This window comes from Martes martes (genome assembly GCF_963455335.1).
Source record: "Martes martes genome assembly, chromosome: 4".
NCBI classification, from domain to species: domain Eukaryota; kingdom Metazoa; phylum Chordata; class Mammalia; order Carnivora; family Mustelidae; genus Martes; species Martes martes.
In genome coordinates this window covers 26,020,948-26,039,994 of record NC_137891.1, presented here as the reverse complement: position 1 = coordinate 26,039,994, position 19,047 = coordinate 26,020,948, and the positions used below count along the sequence as shown (strand labels likewise).

The window sequence follows — 19,047 nt, the reverse complement described above, 5'->3', positions numbered from 1 at the left end:
AGAAACAACCCTGTTGGCACCTTGATCTCAGACATCCAACCTCCTGAACTGTGAGGAAATAGATTTCTGTTGGTTAAGCCACTTGGTCTGTGGTATCTTATTAGACAGCCATAGCAAACAAATTCAATTGTAGTAAAGTTGTATAGGCCACAGTAAGGTAGGATGGCCTCATGTGAAATGTTTAATACTTCACAGCTGTCAAATAGAATTTGTTTTCTTTTCGAGTTTTAACACTAGTATGGATAGATTAATTCAATGAAGAGCTTCTTGAATTAGGGAAGGATCATGTTATATTTGTAAAATTCAATCATCAGCATAATTCTGCTATGTTTATGTTTTCTATGTGAATATAATGCTTACAAAGTTTCCTTTTTTAAAATAAAGGGATTGAAAGATGATGGGAGTTGACAATATAATTGGGAAATTACATACATACTTCCATTTCAATTTGTAAATAGTGATCCAATCACAGACCGGAAGCTTCAGTCTTTTAACTTTTTAATATTTAATATTGTAATCTCTCATGGCATAGATTATTTGATCACAAAACTATTTTTCCTAGGAAAAAAATGCTCAATTGGCCAATCATTAACACACATTAATTTGACATAGCCATTTTTCTGAAGGACCCGAGGGTATAGATATGCAGGTGGCGTGCTTAAGTGTTTTCCGCTGTATTACAGTATAAATGCAAATGTGTTTATAGCACTTTGCCATTCAAAATACAGCAGAACACACAGGCCCTTTAAAATCAGGACAAGTAAACTCATTAAGTTAAAGGTCACATGTTCTTATCTCAGTAGTGCATATATGTATATAAAGCATACGCATATAAAGCATATGTATATAAAGCAAAAAAGGTCCATTTTGCATATCTCAATAGTACTGACAGAACATTAAACAAATAGAAAATTAACTTGAAAGCAGCCTAAAAGGTTAAAAGGGACAAACTGAAACATTCAAGGCACAGAAATCAACTATTGCATTAAAATTATACATTGATTTGGTAAATAAAATGGATAATGCCAACTATTCTTTTAGATAATCTGTAGTTTTTTAAAGGTAGAAAAATATTTGTAGAGACCTTTCAAATGTAATTTTGATAGAGTGTCCAGGTTCAGCTTCAATCACCCACTCACAATTCAAGGAGTCTTTGTAGTATCCTGGCCATCCTGGGGAGAGAATCAATCCACTGGGGGCTGAAAAATGGCCACCACATGGAGCTGAAAATATGAAATCAGACAACGAGTAAGAACAGAAGTTTTAGAACAAGTAGTAGAGATTATTATTAGTACCAACTATAATTTTTAAATGAATCTCTGCACGTACTTTTAAAACGTTATTTAATAATGTTTTGAAGGTAAAGCTACAACTGGTCCTATTACTGAGTGATAATTTTCCTTAGAAAGAGTAATTTACTTTCTGAAATATGACATTGCTATACACACAGCATGTCATATAAACTGATCATCTTCAAGTGTCCTAATAATATCCCTTACATGCATTCTTGTGTCTCCATTTTCATTTTCAAGGCTTGAAAATAATGTAAATTGTCAGTTTTAGTTTCTCTCTTTTATTTTCTGACTTACATTAGCAGATACTGCTAATTCATTCTACACACTGTCTAAAACTCTAATCTTCCTTATTCTAGAGTTCCTACTACAATTTGGTCCTTCATTGATTCAGCCTCTTTCCTGATTTCCCATCCGCTAATTTCTCTCCTGCTTCAGTCCAGCTGTCAGAATAATATCCTTCAAATTACAGTTTCATTATACCATTCCCTTTCCTAGACATCTATTTTGATTCCTTTTCCTTTAACATTAGATTCAAATCTTCAGCTTATCGCTTCCAGTATATAATTTTCTGCTTTTCTCTAAATATACACACAATTGAAATCATAATGACAACATTGTAATTCCAGTAGGTACTGATTAGGTCTTTTGGTATAAACACCTCATTCTGGAGATGAATAAACCAAGTCCAGCGAAGAGCAACTCCCCAAAGCTCACAAGGCTTACTAAATTTTAAAAGTACTTTCAAGTTATTTTTTACAAAACAGGACCTCAAAACAGGTCTCCCATTATTTCCCAGTATTGGTAAATGAAATCACCATCCATGGAGTTACATGAGCCAGGAAGCTAGATGTAAGCATCTTTCATATTTCCATAATCTTTTCCATGTACTCCCATATCCAGGCCATCCTCAAGCTCACTCTTGTTTCTCGATCTCTATAGACACCATCTTAGTTTAAATTATCATATCATCCTCTCATCCCTCCAACAAACCTTCCTAACTCACCTTTCTTTTTTATTTTATTTTATTTATTTATTTATTTTTAAGATTTTGTTTATTTATTTGAACGTAGGGGGAGGGAGGGAGAATGAGAGGGAGAAGCTGACTCCCCATTGAGCAGGTGACCCACTACCTGACCCTTTTAACTGGTCTTTTCATCCACACTAACTATCCTTCATGCTATAGCCAGAGTATTTTTTTTTTTCCAACCACAAATCGGACCACACCCTTCAATGGCTTCTTTCTGTGTTGACTACTAAGGTCCTGCATAATCTACTTTCAGCTCTAGCATAGACTCTGAACTTACCTACTTAACTCTGCAGCCCAGCTACCTTAGCCTACTCTGTACCTTCAGGAAGTACACATGGAAAACACAAAGAGTATTTAATTACTGAAAATTATTCAGGAAAAAAAAAAGTATTAACTTTCCAACATAACAGAGACCATTCCTGATGATTTCCTATTATATTTTTATTTTCTCTAAATCACTCCATTTATATTTTATCCCATGTGTTTATATTTTGTGTTGCTTATTTGTTTCTTTCTGTTTTACCTTGCAAAACTTTTAAAAGTTATTGCTCCAGACACTATTTTTACTCACTGGCATTTTTTAAATAATCTGATGTAACCCAAACAGAATAGGAAATATTTATAAATTGACCTAGGAATCACACATTACTACAAATATCCAGTTAAGAAAAATATTTTTATGTGAAATTGCCAAAATTTCTTATTTGCTTGCAAAAAACCCCAAAAAACAAAAAACAAAAAACCCTGTCATATAAAATTAGATTTTCTTCCTTCATAGAATTTAATTTTGTTTCCTAAAAAGCTTTCAAAGGAGACCATTTTCATGAGGATTATTTACTCCTCTTTGTTACAATGACTCATAATTAGGTTTCCTGTAGGGTTATTATGTATTTCAAAAATAAAATTATGTGCATAATAGCCACTTAAATTACCATATTTTAAAAGAGAGAGTAAAGTATCTTAGAGAAGGTCCCGGAAATAGGAAAATTTCTGACAGAAATTCTTAATATGTCATGGACTCATATTGTTTTAGACAAGTATTTGTGCACTTCAGTCTAATCATCATTAAAAGAGGTAATCAGTCATAAAATTAACAATTGAGTAACAGGCCATAAAGGATTAAAAAGTAAAGTACCCAGAAGCATTTTAGCTGGTCCCTCCATCTGAAGTGTGAGGGAGGCAGTTAGGAGGGGCCTTTAGAACAAAGGAGAACATAAAAATGTGGTTACTGTTTGTTCTCTGAAAGGACTTCCCTGAAGGTGACCCTACTAAAAGGTGAGTCTTCTAGTTAACTTATAACATATTCTGAAGCAGCTTCTTTCTCATATAGGGTTGAAACTGTCCAAATTTATCATTCCAAAAGTATGGGCACAGACTCCCCAACAGGGTGTGAAACCTAAGAGAAGAGACAGATGGTCAGTGGAGGTCAGTCAGGACAAGCCTCGGGGTCACAGCGACTAGCAGGCACATGGCAGGGAGTTGTGCACAAGGACAAGCGATAGTGTAGCAACAGCAGCAGAGTATGGAGTGGCCAAAATGCAAGAAAAAAACAAGGCGAGGTCAAATGTAGAGAAAAGAGATGTAGAAATCTGCCCAAAGCAGAAAGCAGTATAGAATACAGGAAAAAGATAGAGAAAGAGCGCGAGCTTTTGAACAAAGAACTACTGAAGAGGGGACAGAAGGCAAGCTGAGGCCAAAGCAGAAGCTGACACCTACAATCTCCCACCACCCCTTCACTCCTGGGTGGGACAGGTCTGACATTCTTCCAGGAATCTCCCATCTTACGTTAATACCTTGCTAGAGGGGATAAACAATCTTAACCTGATAATGGCAAGGCCTCAAGGCCTCAGGAATCTTGTAGGTCCTCTTCAGCATATGAAAGTTCTTTTGAAACCTCCCTTTTTCCTTACCTCCCCTAACCTCACAGTATATAACCAGCCGCCCTCACAAGCCCAGTGCAGCAGCTCTTTCTGTCCATGGGTCCTGTCCCTGTGCTTTAATAAACCACCATTTTGCACCAAAGATGTCTCAAGAATTCTTTCTTGGTCATGGGCTCCAAACCTCACCCCACTAAACCTCATTTATATTCTAAAACTTCATCACTACTAATAATACTAGTAGCAAATATTTGAATTTATAAAGAGAAATTTAACTGTAAAAGGAATAAAAAGTTAGTGGCTTAAACCTTACAACTCTGTCATATCCATGTACTTCTTATATTAAATTAATAATTTTCTTTAAATAGATTCACTTATATTTTAACTTCAATGACTTTTTTAAACTTACTCTAAATAAAAATGTCTATGAAATTATAGTGCTTATGTACGACTTATATTTTTCCCCAAATGCCTAAAAATAAATATGCAGCTATTAAAATGTAATAAATACTTAAACATTTAACAACTAAAATAACATTGTGTACCTCCAGGTATAAAGGCAACACAGTTGAACAGAGTTCTGTAAAAGACAATTAAGCTTGCCTGAACAAGGGAAACTGGAATATATACAAAATAGAAAGAGATCAACACCAGACAAGGTATTTTCAAAATCCCATTCATTCATTCATTCATTCACTCATTCATCACTTACTCATTTGTATGTCAGTCATGCAGTAAACAATTGTGTGTCAGGTATGTGTCTCTGTGATGTTTGTATTACTTTAACCAATTAACATTTATTGAATATTTCCTATGTGCCAGGAACTATGTGAAAAGTCCCTTGGATTATTTTACATAATGCTCCAAAAAAAAAAAAAAATCCAGCCACTTTCATACTATTATTATAGATAAGAACATCAATGTGTAGAGAATTTAAATAATTTGCATAGGTGGGGCCAAGGCCAGCCACCCCAAGATGGACCACTTTGCATATTGATTATTTTAAATAAATGTTACTTAAGAGAAAACCTGTAGAAAAAGGGCATCCAGATCCTTCTTTGTCCCCCTGAAAACAGGAAATAAATCTCTCACATGAAAGGTACCTTTCCTGTACCAGGAGGTAAAGAGATATCCTTAACACCAGAGATGGGAAATTTAGAGCCAAGGAGGCTGAGTAAAAAAACCTTGTTATTTAGTTTGCTGATTTACTATTGTGGTCTAAAATCTGATTAGAATTTCATACCAATTGAAGCTCCCAAGGTTTTCTTTGTCCTGTCAATTCTTCAAAGAATGTTTGCATAAAAAGTACATAATCTATCTGTCTTGCTCATTTCTTTAGGGCCTCCTTGAGCATGTAATAAAACTTTGGTTTTTTTCCTCCTTTTAATCCATATCATACATAGTTTCTGCTATATATAAGATACTCTGCTAGGTCCTGAAATTAAAAAATAAACCTATATGACATTTTTCCTGCCCTCAAGAGACACACACACTCTACACAGAAGATAGGCATAGCTAACATGCAGAACAAGTACATGCTTGAGCTGGGTAGGCAGTCTGGAAACACAGGGAAGTCACAGGTAACATCCTAGAGACATTAGGAAAGAGTTCTTGGAGGTGATTTTGTCAGAAGTGAATTTAGATTTAAAAAAATGAATAGAAGATAAGAGGAGTTGCACAGAGAGCAGAGACAGGAAGTGAGAAACACGAATGAGTACAAGGGAAAGTCAAGTAGTTCTTTGTTTTGGAAGCTTATAGTTTGTGGAGGAAGGAGAGGACTTTTTGGTTTTATGCAATCATAACTGCTTTTGAAGGCTTTTAAACCTTAGTAAGCATCTGGGAACTTGCTAAAATGCAGATTTCCAGAATGCACTTCTAGTAGTTATAAGGTGGGATCCAGAAAGCTGCACTGTTAACAAATCCTCACCCACCCTGACCTCACAGGCCATTTTGCTGCTGTTAGCCCATAGACCACACTGACAAAACCCAAGATATGGCTGGTCTGTAGCTTCAAGATTCTCCTGGATAATATCTCAGGTTCCTGAGATAAAGAAGTATTTGCATCTGTTAGTGAAATACAGATTGTTGTCTTTAAACCACTCACCCTTCCATTTTTAACAATAAAAAGAGGGCATACCTGATAAATATAAAGTAGACATAGTTCATTTATCTACTTTTATTTTTCTAAGGTCTGAAGAAAGTCTGTTATAAATAATTTGCGTTGGAGTGCTGACTCATTTCTGTGTTCCTTTAAGTAGAAGGGACAAATTCAAAATACCCAGTATGTTTTAAGACCTGTATGAAAGAGTCAAAAGTGCTTCAGACTGTATTCAGATAAAATTCCCTTGAATAAAAATGCTATGGAATTCTAGTGTTCTGCAGTGGGAGATGCTCTTTCATCTGAGAAGTGGTAGTTAGGTGCTCAGAGGGGAGTTGGGGATGGGAAGAGCTGAGTTTGATCTCAGGGGTTTGGCTGTAAGTGAATTTAAAAATTGAGCATTCTAACATTTCCTCTGATAGATAGCCTTTCTGGGGAGCTGAGCATGATAAAATCCCGATATCATCTCAGGGATTGTCAAACAAGGAGGGTTCTTTCCTTGTCCTTCTTTTTTGAACTTGCTTTATGGATAGGTGTGGTAAGTAATCACAGACTCTCTCTAACCTCAGCACACTGGATGATTTTTCAAAGAAAATTATGAGAAATGTGTCAGGTCTGAATCTAGGATAAAAAGAGGAAGCCAGAAACACACAAATTAAAGGGCCAGGGTTACAGAGAAATTATCACAGCTCTGCGCCATCTTTCATCTCCATAACCCCTTCATCCCTTCTCCCAGACTCAGCTCCGCAGAGAGTGGGATCAAAACCCCCAGATTGCTACTGTATCACTTTTCCTATGGTAGCCCTCCAGGAGAATGGAATTTAATACGACATAAACATGTAATTAAAAGTGGGGTTTATTTTTAGATGCATACACATTTTCTCAATGAGAACCACAAATAAATTCTGATCTATGCATCAGACTGTTACTCTAATTGCTCCCTCAGAAGAACTGCCTCCAAAGAGAATGCAATGTCTGTGAATGAGAAGGGTTTCCTATCCTTTGAGGCTAATTGAGTTCAAGAGAAAACCCCTTATCCTCAAAGGGAAAGTTCATCAGGCATGTTGATCCAGCCTCGTCTCCAAAGAGTTCTCCAAGGACTTCAGTCCTATCCCATTCACTCAAGGAATTTTCTCAGATATCCCATGAGAGAGGTAGGAAAAAGAATAAGCCATGGTTATGCAGGGAGTTCTCTGCTGAGGGCAAAGAAATCCTTGCTTGAGTACACATTTTATGGTACATTCTGAAATTGATGGAACAAGAACAGAAATGGGTTTCTTTTTATCATTTCCTTCTTTTATTACTTCCCACCTGCCTACCTGCCTGCCTTCCTTCCTTCCTTTCCATCCCTCCCTCCCTCTCTTCCTTCTTTCCTTCCCTTCTTACCTTTCCCCCTTACTTCCATCCCTCCCTCCCTCCCTTCCTTTCTTCCCTCCTTCCTTTTTACCTTCCTTCCAATTATTGCCTTCAAAACTGCACTGCCAAATCTCCATCTCCTTAAATAAATGTTTAACAGATCCTCTAATCTTCTCATCACTTTCAGGACTAAAAAAACTTGGTCCAGTCCAAAACAAAATTTGTATCTTCTTCTCTCCACACATCTACCCAAGATACCTCCTTGAGCAATGGCTGGAGAGGCTTGGAGAATGGGGAGGAGTGTGCTGATGGAGGACTTGTACTTGCTGATTCATTCCTCCATTCACTTCAGCATTTAGAATAGTCTCCCCCCTCATCTCCTTCCTCTTTCTTTTACGTCCTCTTGCCTGTGGTCTTTTAGGGCTGGAATGGGACAGATTGCGTTGTCAGTCCTTTCCTGGCTATTGCTGTACCCCTCATTACCCCTGACTCTTCCCTGATGCTTTCCATTTGTTGGATACGGAAAATGTTTGTTCTCCATGATAATAAATGAGTCTTTTGGAAAGCCCAAGAGCAGGTTAAGGGTGACTTCTCACTGCATAATTCCCTGATATAGGAGAAGCTCAACCTTTTCCAGTCACCTCCTTACTCCCACCCCTGGAAGTATACCCTATGGTCTCAGGTTGTTGGCTTTCCTTCACTTGGTAGTCAAGCTCAGGTACCTTCTTTGGTATTCATTTGATGCATAGGAAATTCACATCACTGACTTGCCAAATTGTTTGAATTAGACAGCTCTCCTTCTTTTCAATCTGTCAATTTTCACCAATTTTCGTCCTCTTGCTCAATCAGCACAGAAGACAGATCAGCAAGTACTACACTGTATAATCAAATATCTACCTGGGGATTCTCATTCCTCTTTCTGCCAGACAACTCCATTCTCTATGAGGGAGGGGTTCTTCTAGAGCCCTCCCCCTCAGCTTGGCTTGCAGAGAAAAAGACTAGTATCCTCCTTCCTATAGGGAGATAAATGAAAAACTGAACAACTTTGACTTCAATGATTTCAGATAGATTGACAGGTAAGTAGATGATAGATGATAGGTAGATAGATAAATCAAGATCTTGATTTCCCTTTCTTTTTGCTGCTTATATAAATTGGAGGTGGGGTGCCTGAGGTTATGATTGAGAGAGATGAATCAGTTAGAACACAGTTAGCCATGAAGGGGGTATCTGGACTTCAGTTTATTATTGTTATTATTTTATAGATTGGGTATTGAGACTTTTTTCTCCTTAGCTGGGTATCTAAGTTACCAATACCAAAGCTATAAGAAAATTTTCCTCTATACTTTGTCATTCATTTTGCTCCCAAGGTTTTTCATGTCAGCCTGGGAAGCTACAATGATAATATTATTGGATATTATGAGTCTCCACAAGGAAAGGGAACTTCTCTTTCAGTTAGTCTTAACTTAGTGTCTTAATTAAATCAACAGCTTTGAGCCAATAGCATTCATCTGACTCTTTCAGTGTATTCATTAAATGTAATCCTCTTTATCTATAAAGCAGTCCAATGAATGTATTATATCCTAATTATATTCAAGAACATGACCATGTAATCCAGAAGGCCAATATTCTATTTCCATTTTTGTTGAAGGGATTGCTTTAGATCAAAGAGGGCATTGCTAGCTATAGCAGAGTGAGCAGGGGAGATAAAACCCAGGTAAAAATAAGGAGAGATACAGATAGTGTACATGCATCAGAACCCTTCTGAGTCCCAGTGGAGAAATGACTAAGAAGATATTAATCAATGGGCACAGATGACTGGGACAACAAATTATTTGTTTTTTGTTTTTTTATTTTACTTTATTTTTATTTATTTATTTATTTATTTGTTTGACAGACAGATCACAAGTAGGCAGAGAGGTAGGCAGAGAGAGAGAGAGGAGGACAGGCTCCCCACAGAGCAGGGAGCCCGATGTGGGGCTCGATCCCAGGACCCTGGGACCATGACCTGAGCCAAAGGCAGAGGCTTTAATCCACTGAGCCACCCAGGTGCCCCAAATTATTTGTTTATTGAATTATTAATTATTGAATAATGAATAGGGACAAGGCAGAAACAGTGAGACCAGTTAGGAGACTGTTGCAGTAATTTGGGCCAGAGATGATGGTTGCAGGGACCAGGATGTCAGCAGTGGAGGAAGTAAGAACTAGATGAGTTCTGAATATATTTCAAAGGTAGAACTAACATGTTTTTTCCTGATGGACTGTGTATGGTTATAACAGAAAGAAAGGAATCAGAAATTACTCCAAGAGTTTTGGTCTGATTAACTGGAAGAATGGAGTGCTATTAATGATGATGGTGAAAGTCTGTGACAGTATCAAGTTTGGAGTGACAGAGGGAGAGCAGATCAATTTTGGATAGGTTAAGTTTGAGATGCCTATTAAACATCTATGGGGAGATGTTGAGTAGGAAGTTGAATGTAAGACTCTGGACTTCAGGGCAAAGAACTAGACTGGTGATGTAAATTTGAGAGACATCAGCACACAGATATTATTTAATGTTAGAGACTGGGTGACAGTTGCCCATAGAATGAGTGGAAATAGAGAGGGGGAAAATACTCAAGTCATAGCTCTGGAACATACAGAGATCATTGGGGTGAGGAGAAACCAGGAAGAGAGACTAAAATGAGTCTGAGTCATATATTTAATAAAATGAAATTTAATAAAGCGTACAATTTTTAGAATGTTTAACTTATTCTTCCATAAACAGTTAAATAATTATAATTTTAAAGTATTAAGAAACATTAGATTTTTAAAAGTAAATGGTATGTACTTATAACAAAATACTGAATACATTTTAACCCAACTCTCATTTTTGGTCTGTAAATAAATCCTTCTCATCTTTCAGTCTATATGAGTTGAGTTCAGTAGCTTTAAAAAAGTGACATTCACCAATGAATAATAAATCCTCATACCCAGGAACAGTTTCTTTCTATGACTGCAACAAAGATAGGAGATTTAATTTATGTCCAACTGTCTTGCTTTCTAAAACAGAAAACTCTAGATGACTTAGCACTCACTTCTTGACACCTAGAAAGAGAACTTTCTTGTTTTATTCTAAGTCTCATGGCATGGTATCTTTTTCAAGTTCTTTTGGGATTTGGTGGCTGGTTTATTACTGGCAAATACAGAAGCAGTCATTTATGAAGTAGAAATGCAACCCAGAGAATAGCTTGAAAAGATATGTCAAAAACTCGATCTTTCTCCTTATTCATTTTTTTAAACTAATGCATACTTTCTTATAATGAGGTAGAGAACTGTATTTAACAACCTTCCAAGGAGATAAAATCTCAACTGAAATTATTAGAATGGGATGAACTAATCTTTCCTGGGTGCAGAACACAGTGGAATGAGTAGGTCTTGTGTTAGTCTAAGGATTAAACGTGGAGGAAAGGGGCTACATACATGTAAGCAAGGGCATGGGGCTGAGACAGGGATGATAGGATTAGTGATGATAGGACTGTGACTGTAAGCATGAGAGAGAGATATGATGATGGTAGGGATGATGATTTCTACCTGTAGCCATTCCCTCCAATGGGAGGATGGGAGAAGAGACGGCTTAGAAAGGTATTTGGGAAGCTTCCTATTTACTATACTGCATAAAATTTTCATATCTTAACTCTTGAAAAAAAAGGAAACATCTCTCTTATTTATTAATGCTTCCTGAATAACTTGGATAGTTCCTGAGTCCACCTGAATCAAATCATACCACACAACTGAGCCATATGAGCAGCTAAATTATTAGAAAAAAAATGTAGTGCCAAAAGGTGAAAAAGAATCAGACACGGGCGCAATACCAATGAAAAGACAAAAGGACATTATAGACACTAGTCTAGATTGAAATGACAATCTGGGGAGAGTGCTCTATTCACAGAATTGGATGTTCCAGCTTCTTTAGGTGCTAGAGGATTGGACTTGAATAATGTTACACAAATTCACAAAAAAGGAGGAACTCAAAACACTTTTTTATGGTATAGCTATCTGGAAAGTGGTTCTTGGGTAAGTCCAAAGGACACCCAATTTCCTGAGACATTGGAATCCTTTCTCAAAATGGAGAGGTTGATATATATCTTCTGACCTGCTCCACTGGCCTGGCACACTCCCCAAGGGACTGATTGCTACTGTTGGATTTCAAATTAAAGTGACCTTAGTAATCACTAGTTCAAGCCATTTTCCTCTTGGAAAATGTTCTTTTCTAGGGGGCATGAAGGAACTGTGAGGGCTAATGGGAATAATGTCATCAGTTGTCAATGATATCATTCTTGTATTATTTATTATTATTATTGATATTAAATAGAGAAATATTTATTTGTAATCGTGTCTCTATGAAAAGTGAGAAATCACACACACAAGGGCAGCTTGTCCTATGTAGCCCATCTAATTTGCTTCTGTTATTGCATTGCTCTTGTAAGCATTTGAAGTTATGACTCCTGATCTATAGCAGGTAATATAGGTAATATAGGTAATATTTGTGGACACAGATCCATCAAAACCACCATCTAATGGCAGTCAGGCTCACCACCCTGGAGAACATGAATGTCCAAAAGAATCTGAGCTGAGTGCAAATGCCAGAATGGCATTTTCTGGGTATGTGGTAATCTCTTTATAAATAGTTAAAAGCAAGACATCCACTAGGGAAAAGTACGAACAGATGGCAGGATCAGAAGCACCTCGATATTACAAGTTCAGGTTATAGTGGACTTACAGCCAATAGACCAAATGACCACACACATGAACCCTACTACACAGATTCATGAACTCATGAATATATATCTACATCTATATATCTATATATATATATCTATATATATAGATATATAGAGATAGATAAGTCTATATAGTATATATAGAGCTATATAGTATATACATACCTATATAGTATATCTATATATAGATATATATCTTTATCTTTTTTTTTTTTTTTTGAGAGAGAGAGAGACAGATACCATGAGCAGGGGGAGAGGGGTAGAAGGAGAAGCAGACTCTTCACTGAGCATGGAGCCTGAAGTGGGGCTCAATTCCAGGACCTTGAGATCATGACCTGAGCCGAAGGCAGACACTTAACCAGCTGAGTCACACAGGGACCCCAGGACTCATGAATCCAATGATGCTCAGATCATTTGAGGTACAGACAATAAGGCAGGAATGTCTTAACATTTTGGAGCTGGCATTTGGACAGGCAGAATATGGTGGTCAGTGACCAGGGAGTTTCCCAAAGCCCAATAAGGAAACCTCTCTGATTCAAATATTATACCTTGAATTTTGTCTTCTATATAGCAGAATATTTAGAATGTTCACAAGGAACATTCCAGAAACTAGAAATGTTCTGGGATTTTACTGAGAAAAAAGGATTCTAGGATTTGAGTTTTAGGGATGGCTCCAGTTTGCATTGCTTTGTACAGTGAAGGAAATCTAGTCTCACACTACTCCCTTGAGAAAAAGAATGAAGGCAAAGCAACATCTGACCCATATTTCAGAAGATACTTTCATGAAGAGAGAAATAAATCCAAACACAGTAATGTTGAGCTCCTGTTCCCCCTTTTCCAAATTTATAAGCACCTAGGCTGGTAGAAAGAAAGGACTTTGAAGGAAACAGTGAGCCTCACAATGCCCTCAGGGGCCCCTGAGAGAAATTCTGATCATGTTAGGAGAAAGAAAGATAGTATGGAAAGAAGAAAATCCAAGGGAAAATATTCTGAAAAGAAAACTGCACTTCCTGAGGGTTGAATTCAGTGAGGAGGCTCACAGGTACCCAACAGGGGTTTTGGCTATGTGGAAAAATAAATGAATGTGAAGCCAAGAGGGGTCTTAAGGGGACCACAGGGCAAAAGAGGGAGAGTGTTTATGCAGCTATTATGAGTGGGAAACTGGTGGAGACAGAGGAAGAGGATTTTTAGGAAGCTTTCATAGCACATCATGAAAATCCCTATGTCAGACCATTAAAGTAGACCTATGATAACCATCTACACTGTTCATGGCTGTAGGATATATCTTTGAAGGAGACACCATGCAGAGACGGGCCCTACATACAGCCAGTTATATTCAGGTGACAGTCTAAGTGTAAGTGAAGAAGTCATTGATTGTCACTAAATTGAGTTAGGGGAACAGTTTGTGGAATTCAAAGTGAATGATTTCAATGCTGATTACAGTAATTATTGTAGTTTGTTTTCCATTAGCAAAACTGAAAGACTGCAAGGCTTTAGATTGCCTCTAATCTTTCTTCCTCATGAGGAAATTTGATCAACCCATTCTAGAGAAAGAGGTTCAAATTTTCACAAAGATAGCCTAAATCTATCCTTAGTTAATGCATCAGTGGTGAACTTCGGGTCAGTGAATAAAATGTATAACCCAATTCTGTTCAACAATTGCATTTAAGCTACCTGAAATGAATCCAAGTTCAGCTCTGGGATCATAGAACTGCAACAAATTATGATCTCGTTTCTCTCTTTCCTCTCACCAATCCTTATTCAAGGACCAAGACTGATAAAACATTTCCTTTCATTTTTTTTTTTTTCCAAAGATTTTCCACAGTTTTAGGGTTGAAGACTGGTTGATGTGGGTGGATTACTAATTTGCCGATATACCTAACCTTCTAAACAACTGAAGTAGATGGGGGTGGGGTGTGGAGGGAGAGGAAAATCTTTAAAGAGGTTAAAGCTTTGTATTTTGTTATTGAAACACTTTATACTGACTTCTTTGCTCTATTAATCCTGATTGAAACAAGCAACTACCACTTTCTAATCTTAACACAGCAATCCATACATCCGAGTAACTTTTAACAATGCATTTAATTTGGTAAGGTTTTGTGTTAATGGACTAAAATAGAAACAGTTATCTGTATTAATCAGAACATATGCATGTATGTATTTTACCCATATAAAATATTTAATATAATGATAAATTTAGCTAAAACATGAAGCCTATATTGTAGGCTGTGATAGTGCCCTAAAAGATAAATTTCAATAAGTAATAAGCAAAACTTTTCTATCAAAGTATGGAAGTCTAAAGGACAAAGAAGACAGGCAGAGAGGGCTTCCAGACATAGTTTTTTGTGTGTGTCAGTGGGAATGGCTGTGTGGTAGCTTGGGGAATGGTGGAGGGAGAAGGATGTTTAAAAACAGATCAACTGTAAGGGTCTATTTAGCCAAAGTGGCTCCATCCTGGCTGAACAGCCATTTTGTTGTTTATGCAGTAAAACTTAAACTGACCCCCCCCCCCCCCCACCACCACCAGGGGACTTACTTAAAAGCAAGTCCAGGAAACCAGTCCCAGGTAACAAAGCCCAAATACAAGGGCGGGTCAAGCCAGGTGGAGGCATCCAATCAGTGGGGCACACATACTGTCTCCCTAGCTACCAAGGAGTGTGGGCTCCACCTTTTGGGGGCCTTTTGGGTGCCAATTCTGACCAAGGTGATAGGCTAGTTCAAATAGCTACTATAGGGTAAATTGTGATTCAATTGGTCACTTGTGTGTGACCTAGCATGACTATGCAGCTTTCTCTGTGTGTTGCAATCTCATTGGCCACCTGTGTGTGGCCAGGCCCAACCACATGGCCCTTGCCCTTTAAGAGTTACTCGGTAAGGCAGGGAGGGGTCGCCCTCTCTGTAAGAGGCGCCCCCGACTGGTAGGTTTGATTCTCAATGCTTGGTGCAAAATAAAGCTTTGCTTAACCTTCTCTTTGTATCAGTCTCGCTCCTTTGATTATGGGCCCATCACAACAACAACCCCAGAAGAACACATTAGTGAAGAAGAAGCAGCAGCTTTCCTCAGCTAGTCTCAGGCTTTTGTTGTTTATGTCTAAGAAGAACTGAGGCAAAACTAAAACTAAAGGAAATCCTTACAAACCTTACTTAGAGTTTCAGAAATTAAACTCACCAGAGTGAGTTATATAGGAGTTGACAGTAGTCTGCTTTATTGGATGGCAACTGCCTTGCAACATGGCCTGGGATATGGCAGGTGACCTGACAAGTACCACAGTAAGATGGCTTCCAGCCCACTCCGATTCTGCCTTCCCTGTCTCCAACCTTATCCTTAGCTAAGGATCCAGTTCCCACACTGGGGTTAGATCCAGAAACTGGCAGGTGAGCCAAGTATATGTAACTTCACTCCCACATCCAGGAAAAAAAAAGAAAAGAAAAGAAAAGAAAAGAAAAGAAAAGAAAAGAAAAGAAAAGAAAAATATTTTCCTTTAGAAACTTTACAAAGCTCTCTTTAGGATCCCTTCAGAGCTAAATCAACAAAATGATTTGTTGATGTCCAGTTTATTATTTTCACCTCCTCATTCAGCTAGGAAACAAGCTGCTTCTAAACCAACACCCAAATTAGGCAGGGGAGGATCCAACCAGATTCAACAATTCCTCAGAAATGGTCTCTGCATCTGTCCACTGGACTGTATAAAACTCCCAGGGGAGAGGCGGGAGCACATCACTTCTGAGCTGGAATGGCTTTCTGCTGGTCACAGGATAATTTTAATCCATTTAACATCATTTACAAAGCATGCCATGCTCTGTGCCCCTCTGGTTATTCCTCAAACCCCTGACCCTCTGTCCTCCACTCCAGCACATCGAACCGGTAACCTTCCCTCTGCCTGAAGCAAAATTTCTCCCATCTCCTACTTTCCTTCAAATGCTAATGTAGGCTTTCCTGACTGACTCCCCAAATTCGGGTCAGGAACTATGATTAAAAAAATTATTGAGCTCAGGGGCAAAGTATAATGGGGAAAAAAAAATGAACATTACTTCACATTTTTCTTTTTTTATTTCAGCCCTTTACTGTGCAACTCCATCATTATTTTTTTTTTAATATAATAGCACAATCATAACCATGGCCAGGGTAGCCCATAACATTTGGGGTTTGGAAAAAAACCCATGAAGTCATCGAGTTCAGCCCCCTGATATTACAAATGAGAAAGTGATTAGTAGAGGAGGGAGGTGCTAATTGAAGGGGATAATAGGAAAACATAATTGCATGGTCTGGGTTAGTTCATTACAGGACATTCTGAAAAAGTTCAACTCAATGAATGGCAGCATTTATAGGTAATGGCTATATTAGTCAATGATGTCTATTATATTTCTGAAAATTATATATTAAATATTCTCTATTTATCACCTAGAAATTGAAAAAAGAAACAACAAAAAAAGTTTCCATTATGAGTTTGGACACATGTAAAAAGAAAAATTGGGAAAGCAAGAAAAAGAAGAAACTACTTAAAAATCATCACCTAATTATTGCATGGTGATCTATTAAAGGGTTTCATGGCTCTGGTTCATCTATCTATTCCTTAGTAAAAGTTCTTCCATATCTCTTTAAATAAAAAAAAGTATGTAGTCTTAGGTACTGCTGTGGAAGGAGAAAAGCACAATATAGAAAGTTAACTCTTATTGTGACAATTCTTTTTTTTTTTTTTTTAAGATTTTATTTATTTGAGAGAGAGAGGGTTAGAGTGAGCATGAGACAGAGAAAGGGAGAAAGAAAGAGAGACAGAGAAAGAACTCACACCAGCAGAAGAGACGCAGTGAGAGAATCTGGCTCCCTGGTGATTAGGAAGCCCAACTTGGGGCTCAATCCCAGGACTCTGGGATCATGACCTGAGCTGAAGGCAAAAGTTTGACTGAGCCATATTGTGACAATTCTAAATTGAAGCTCCACACCTCATACACACATGCCTAAAGATTCTAAGTTGAAACACTATACTTGATATATTTTATTTTTAAGTAGGATCATCTTTTCTTTTCCAATATAATGTGTGACTTTATATGAATGTCTATATTCAAAGATATAAACTTTCAAACATTGCATACACACATACCCCACGTAAACACATACACACATTACATACATGTATGTATTGCCCTGAACTTTCTTAACTATATCTTATTGAGCAAATCAAAACTGAAAAAAAAGTGTTTAGCAAACTATGCCCACAAAAATTTTACATTTTAAATAATGGTCGCTCTAGAATAAATTTAATTATTTCAATTAATCATTGTTAACACATTTTTTTAAAGATTTATTTATTTGAGAGAAAGAGAGCAAGTGAGTGCTGGAGGAAGGGGCAGAGAGAGAGAGAGAGAGAGAATCTCAGACAAACTTCCCACTGAATAAAGAGCCTGGCTTGGGCTTGATATCACAGCCCTGAGATCATGACCTTAGCTGAAACCAAAAGTTGCAAGCTCAACCGACTGAGCCACCCAGGTGCCCTGTTATTAACACATTTTTGAAAACTGTGAATAGTTAATATCCCATGAAAGAGGTTGACTAGAAACTATAAAGCATACTAAACTGTAACTCTATAAGGAGAATATCTACATACAACCACGATTTACCATTTATTAACGTACATCTTTTGATGAGTTCCTTTTTTAAAAGGGGACTTCTAAAAAGATTTCTAAAAAATTATTTTAACATGAAACACTAAGTGTAATTTGCTTAACTAAATATGCCTAATGTACATTATTAAATAATATTTTAGGATAAAGATTACAATAGTCCTGGTAAATGATGCATTCCCTGTGATGGTTTCTAGTGCACAATTATGATGGGGTTATAATTTTCCCTAGCCATTGCACTTACCTCCACATCTTGGAATGGGTCCACTCCACATTACTTTTCCATCCATAAGTATACACGTAATTGTTTCTGTTCCCTGGGTTTTAATAAATCCTTCTTCACAAATAACTGAAATTGAACTTCCTAATTGAAAGTTGTCCCCAAACCGCCGTGCATTGATTGGTATTCCTGGATCAGGACACTCATTATGTCCAAATGCTTGAGAAGAGCAAAGAAACAAAAACACACAAACAAGCAGTATGAGACGAACCCTTATATATTTGGATTGAGAAAAACTGATTTTGAGAAAGGTTATGATTATTTCTAGAACAGCCTTTATTTATTTAAAAAAAAAAAAAAAGAAAAAAAAAAAAAGAATTGGAGGCTCTCCTTTGACCCTACCTATTTGCCTATGGTGTAAACAGGTGTGACTTTAAAATATGAATTATACTCTAGATTACACTTCAAAATAGAATTGCTTTTGCCTCTTTCTGGAGATCATTAGGCTTTGGCTGGGTAAAAATTACCACTATAAACCGGTCAGAATTCCAATTATTCTGAATACAGAGCAGGTTGACTACATCTCTTTTCAAACTTTTCTTATGATTCAGTCTTTTGAATGGAGAGACAGTCTGGTGAAATTACAGTGAAAAGTTCCAAACTGGTATGAAAGTCTTAAAATTTCTTGATAATTTTCCATTTGTCATCTATTTTCTGCCATCTAGAAAAAGGGAAGGGAGCTAAGTCTTGCAATTACCATGTTTGAGGCAGTGAAAGGAGCTTTGGAAATGT

General features: G+C 37.3%; 1 protein-coding gene across 3 annotated transcripts in view; it reads right to left on the bottom strand.

Annotated features, from left to right (window-relative positions):
• CSMD3 (CUB and Sushi multiple domains 3) overlaps nt 1-19,047 on the bottom strand; it is a gene marked incomplete at both ends in the record, with an annotated part of 1,233,164 nt that overhangs the window by 412,007 nt on the left and 802,110 nt on the right. For all 3 annotated transcript variants that reach the window (XM_080802411.1, XM_080802412.1, XM_080802413.1), the window contains 2 exons: nt 1,085-1,223; nt 18,280-18,474. In XM_080802411.1, coding sequence (XP_080658537.1) covers nt 1,085-1,223; nt 18,280-18,474 — 334 coding nt within the window. The remainder of the gene's footprint in view (nt 1-1,084; nt 1,224-18,279; nt 18,475-19,047) is intronic.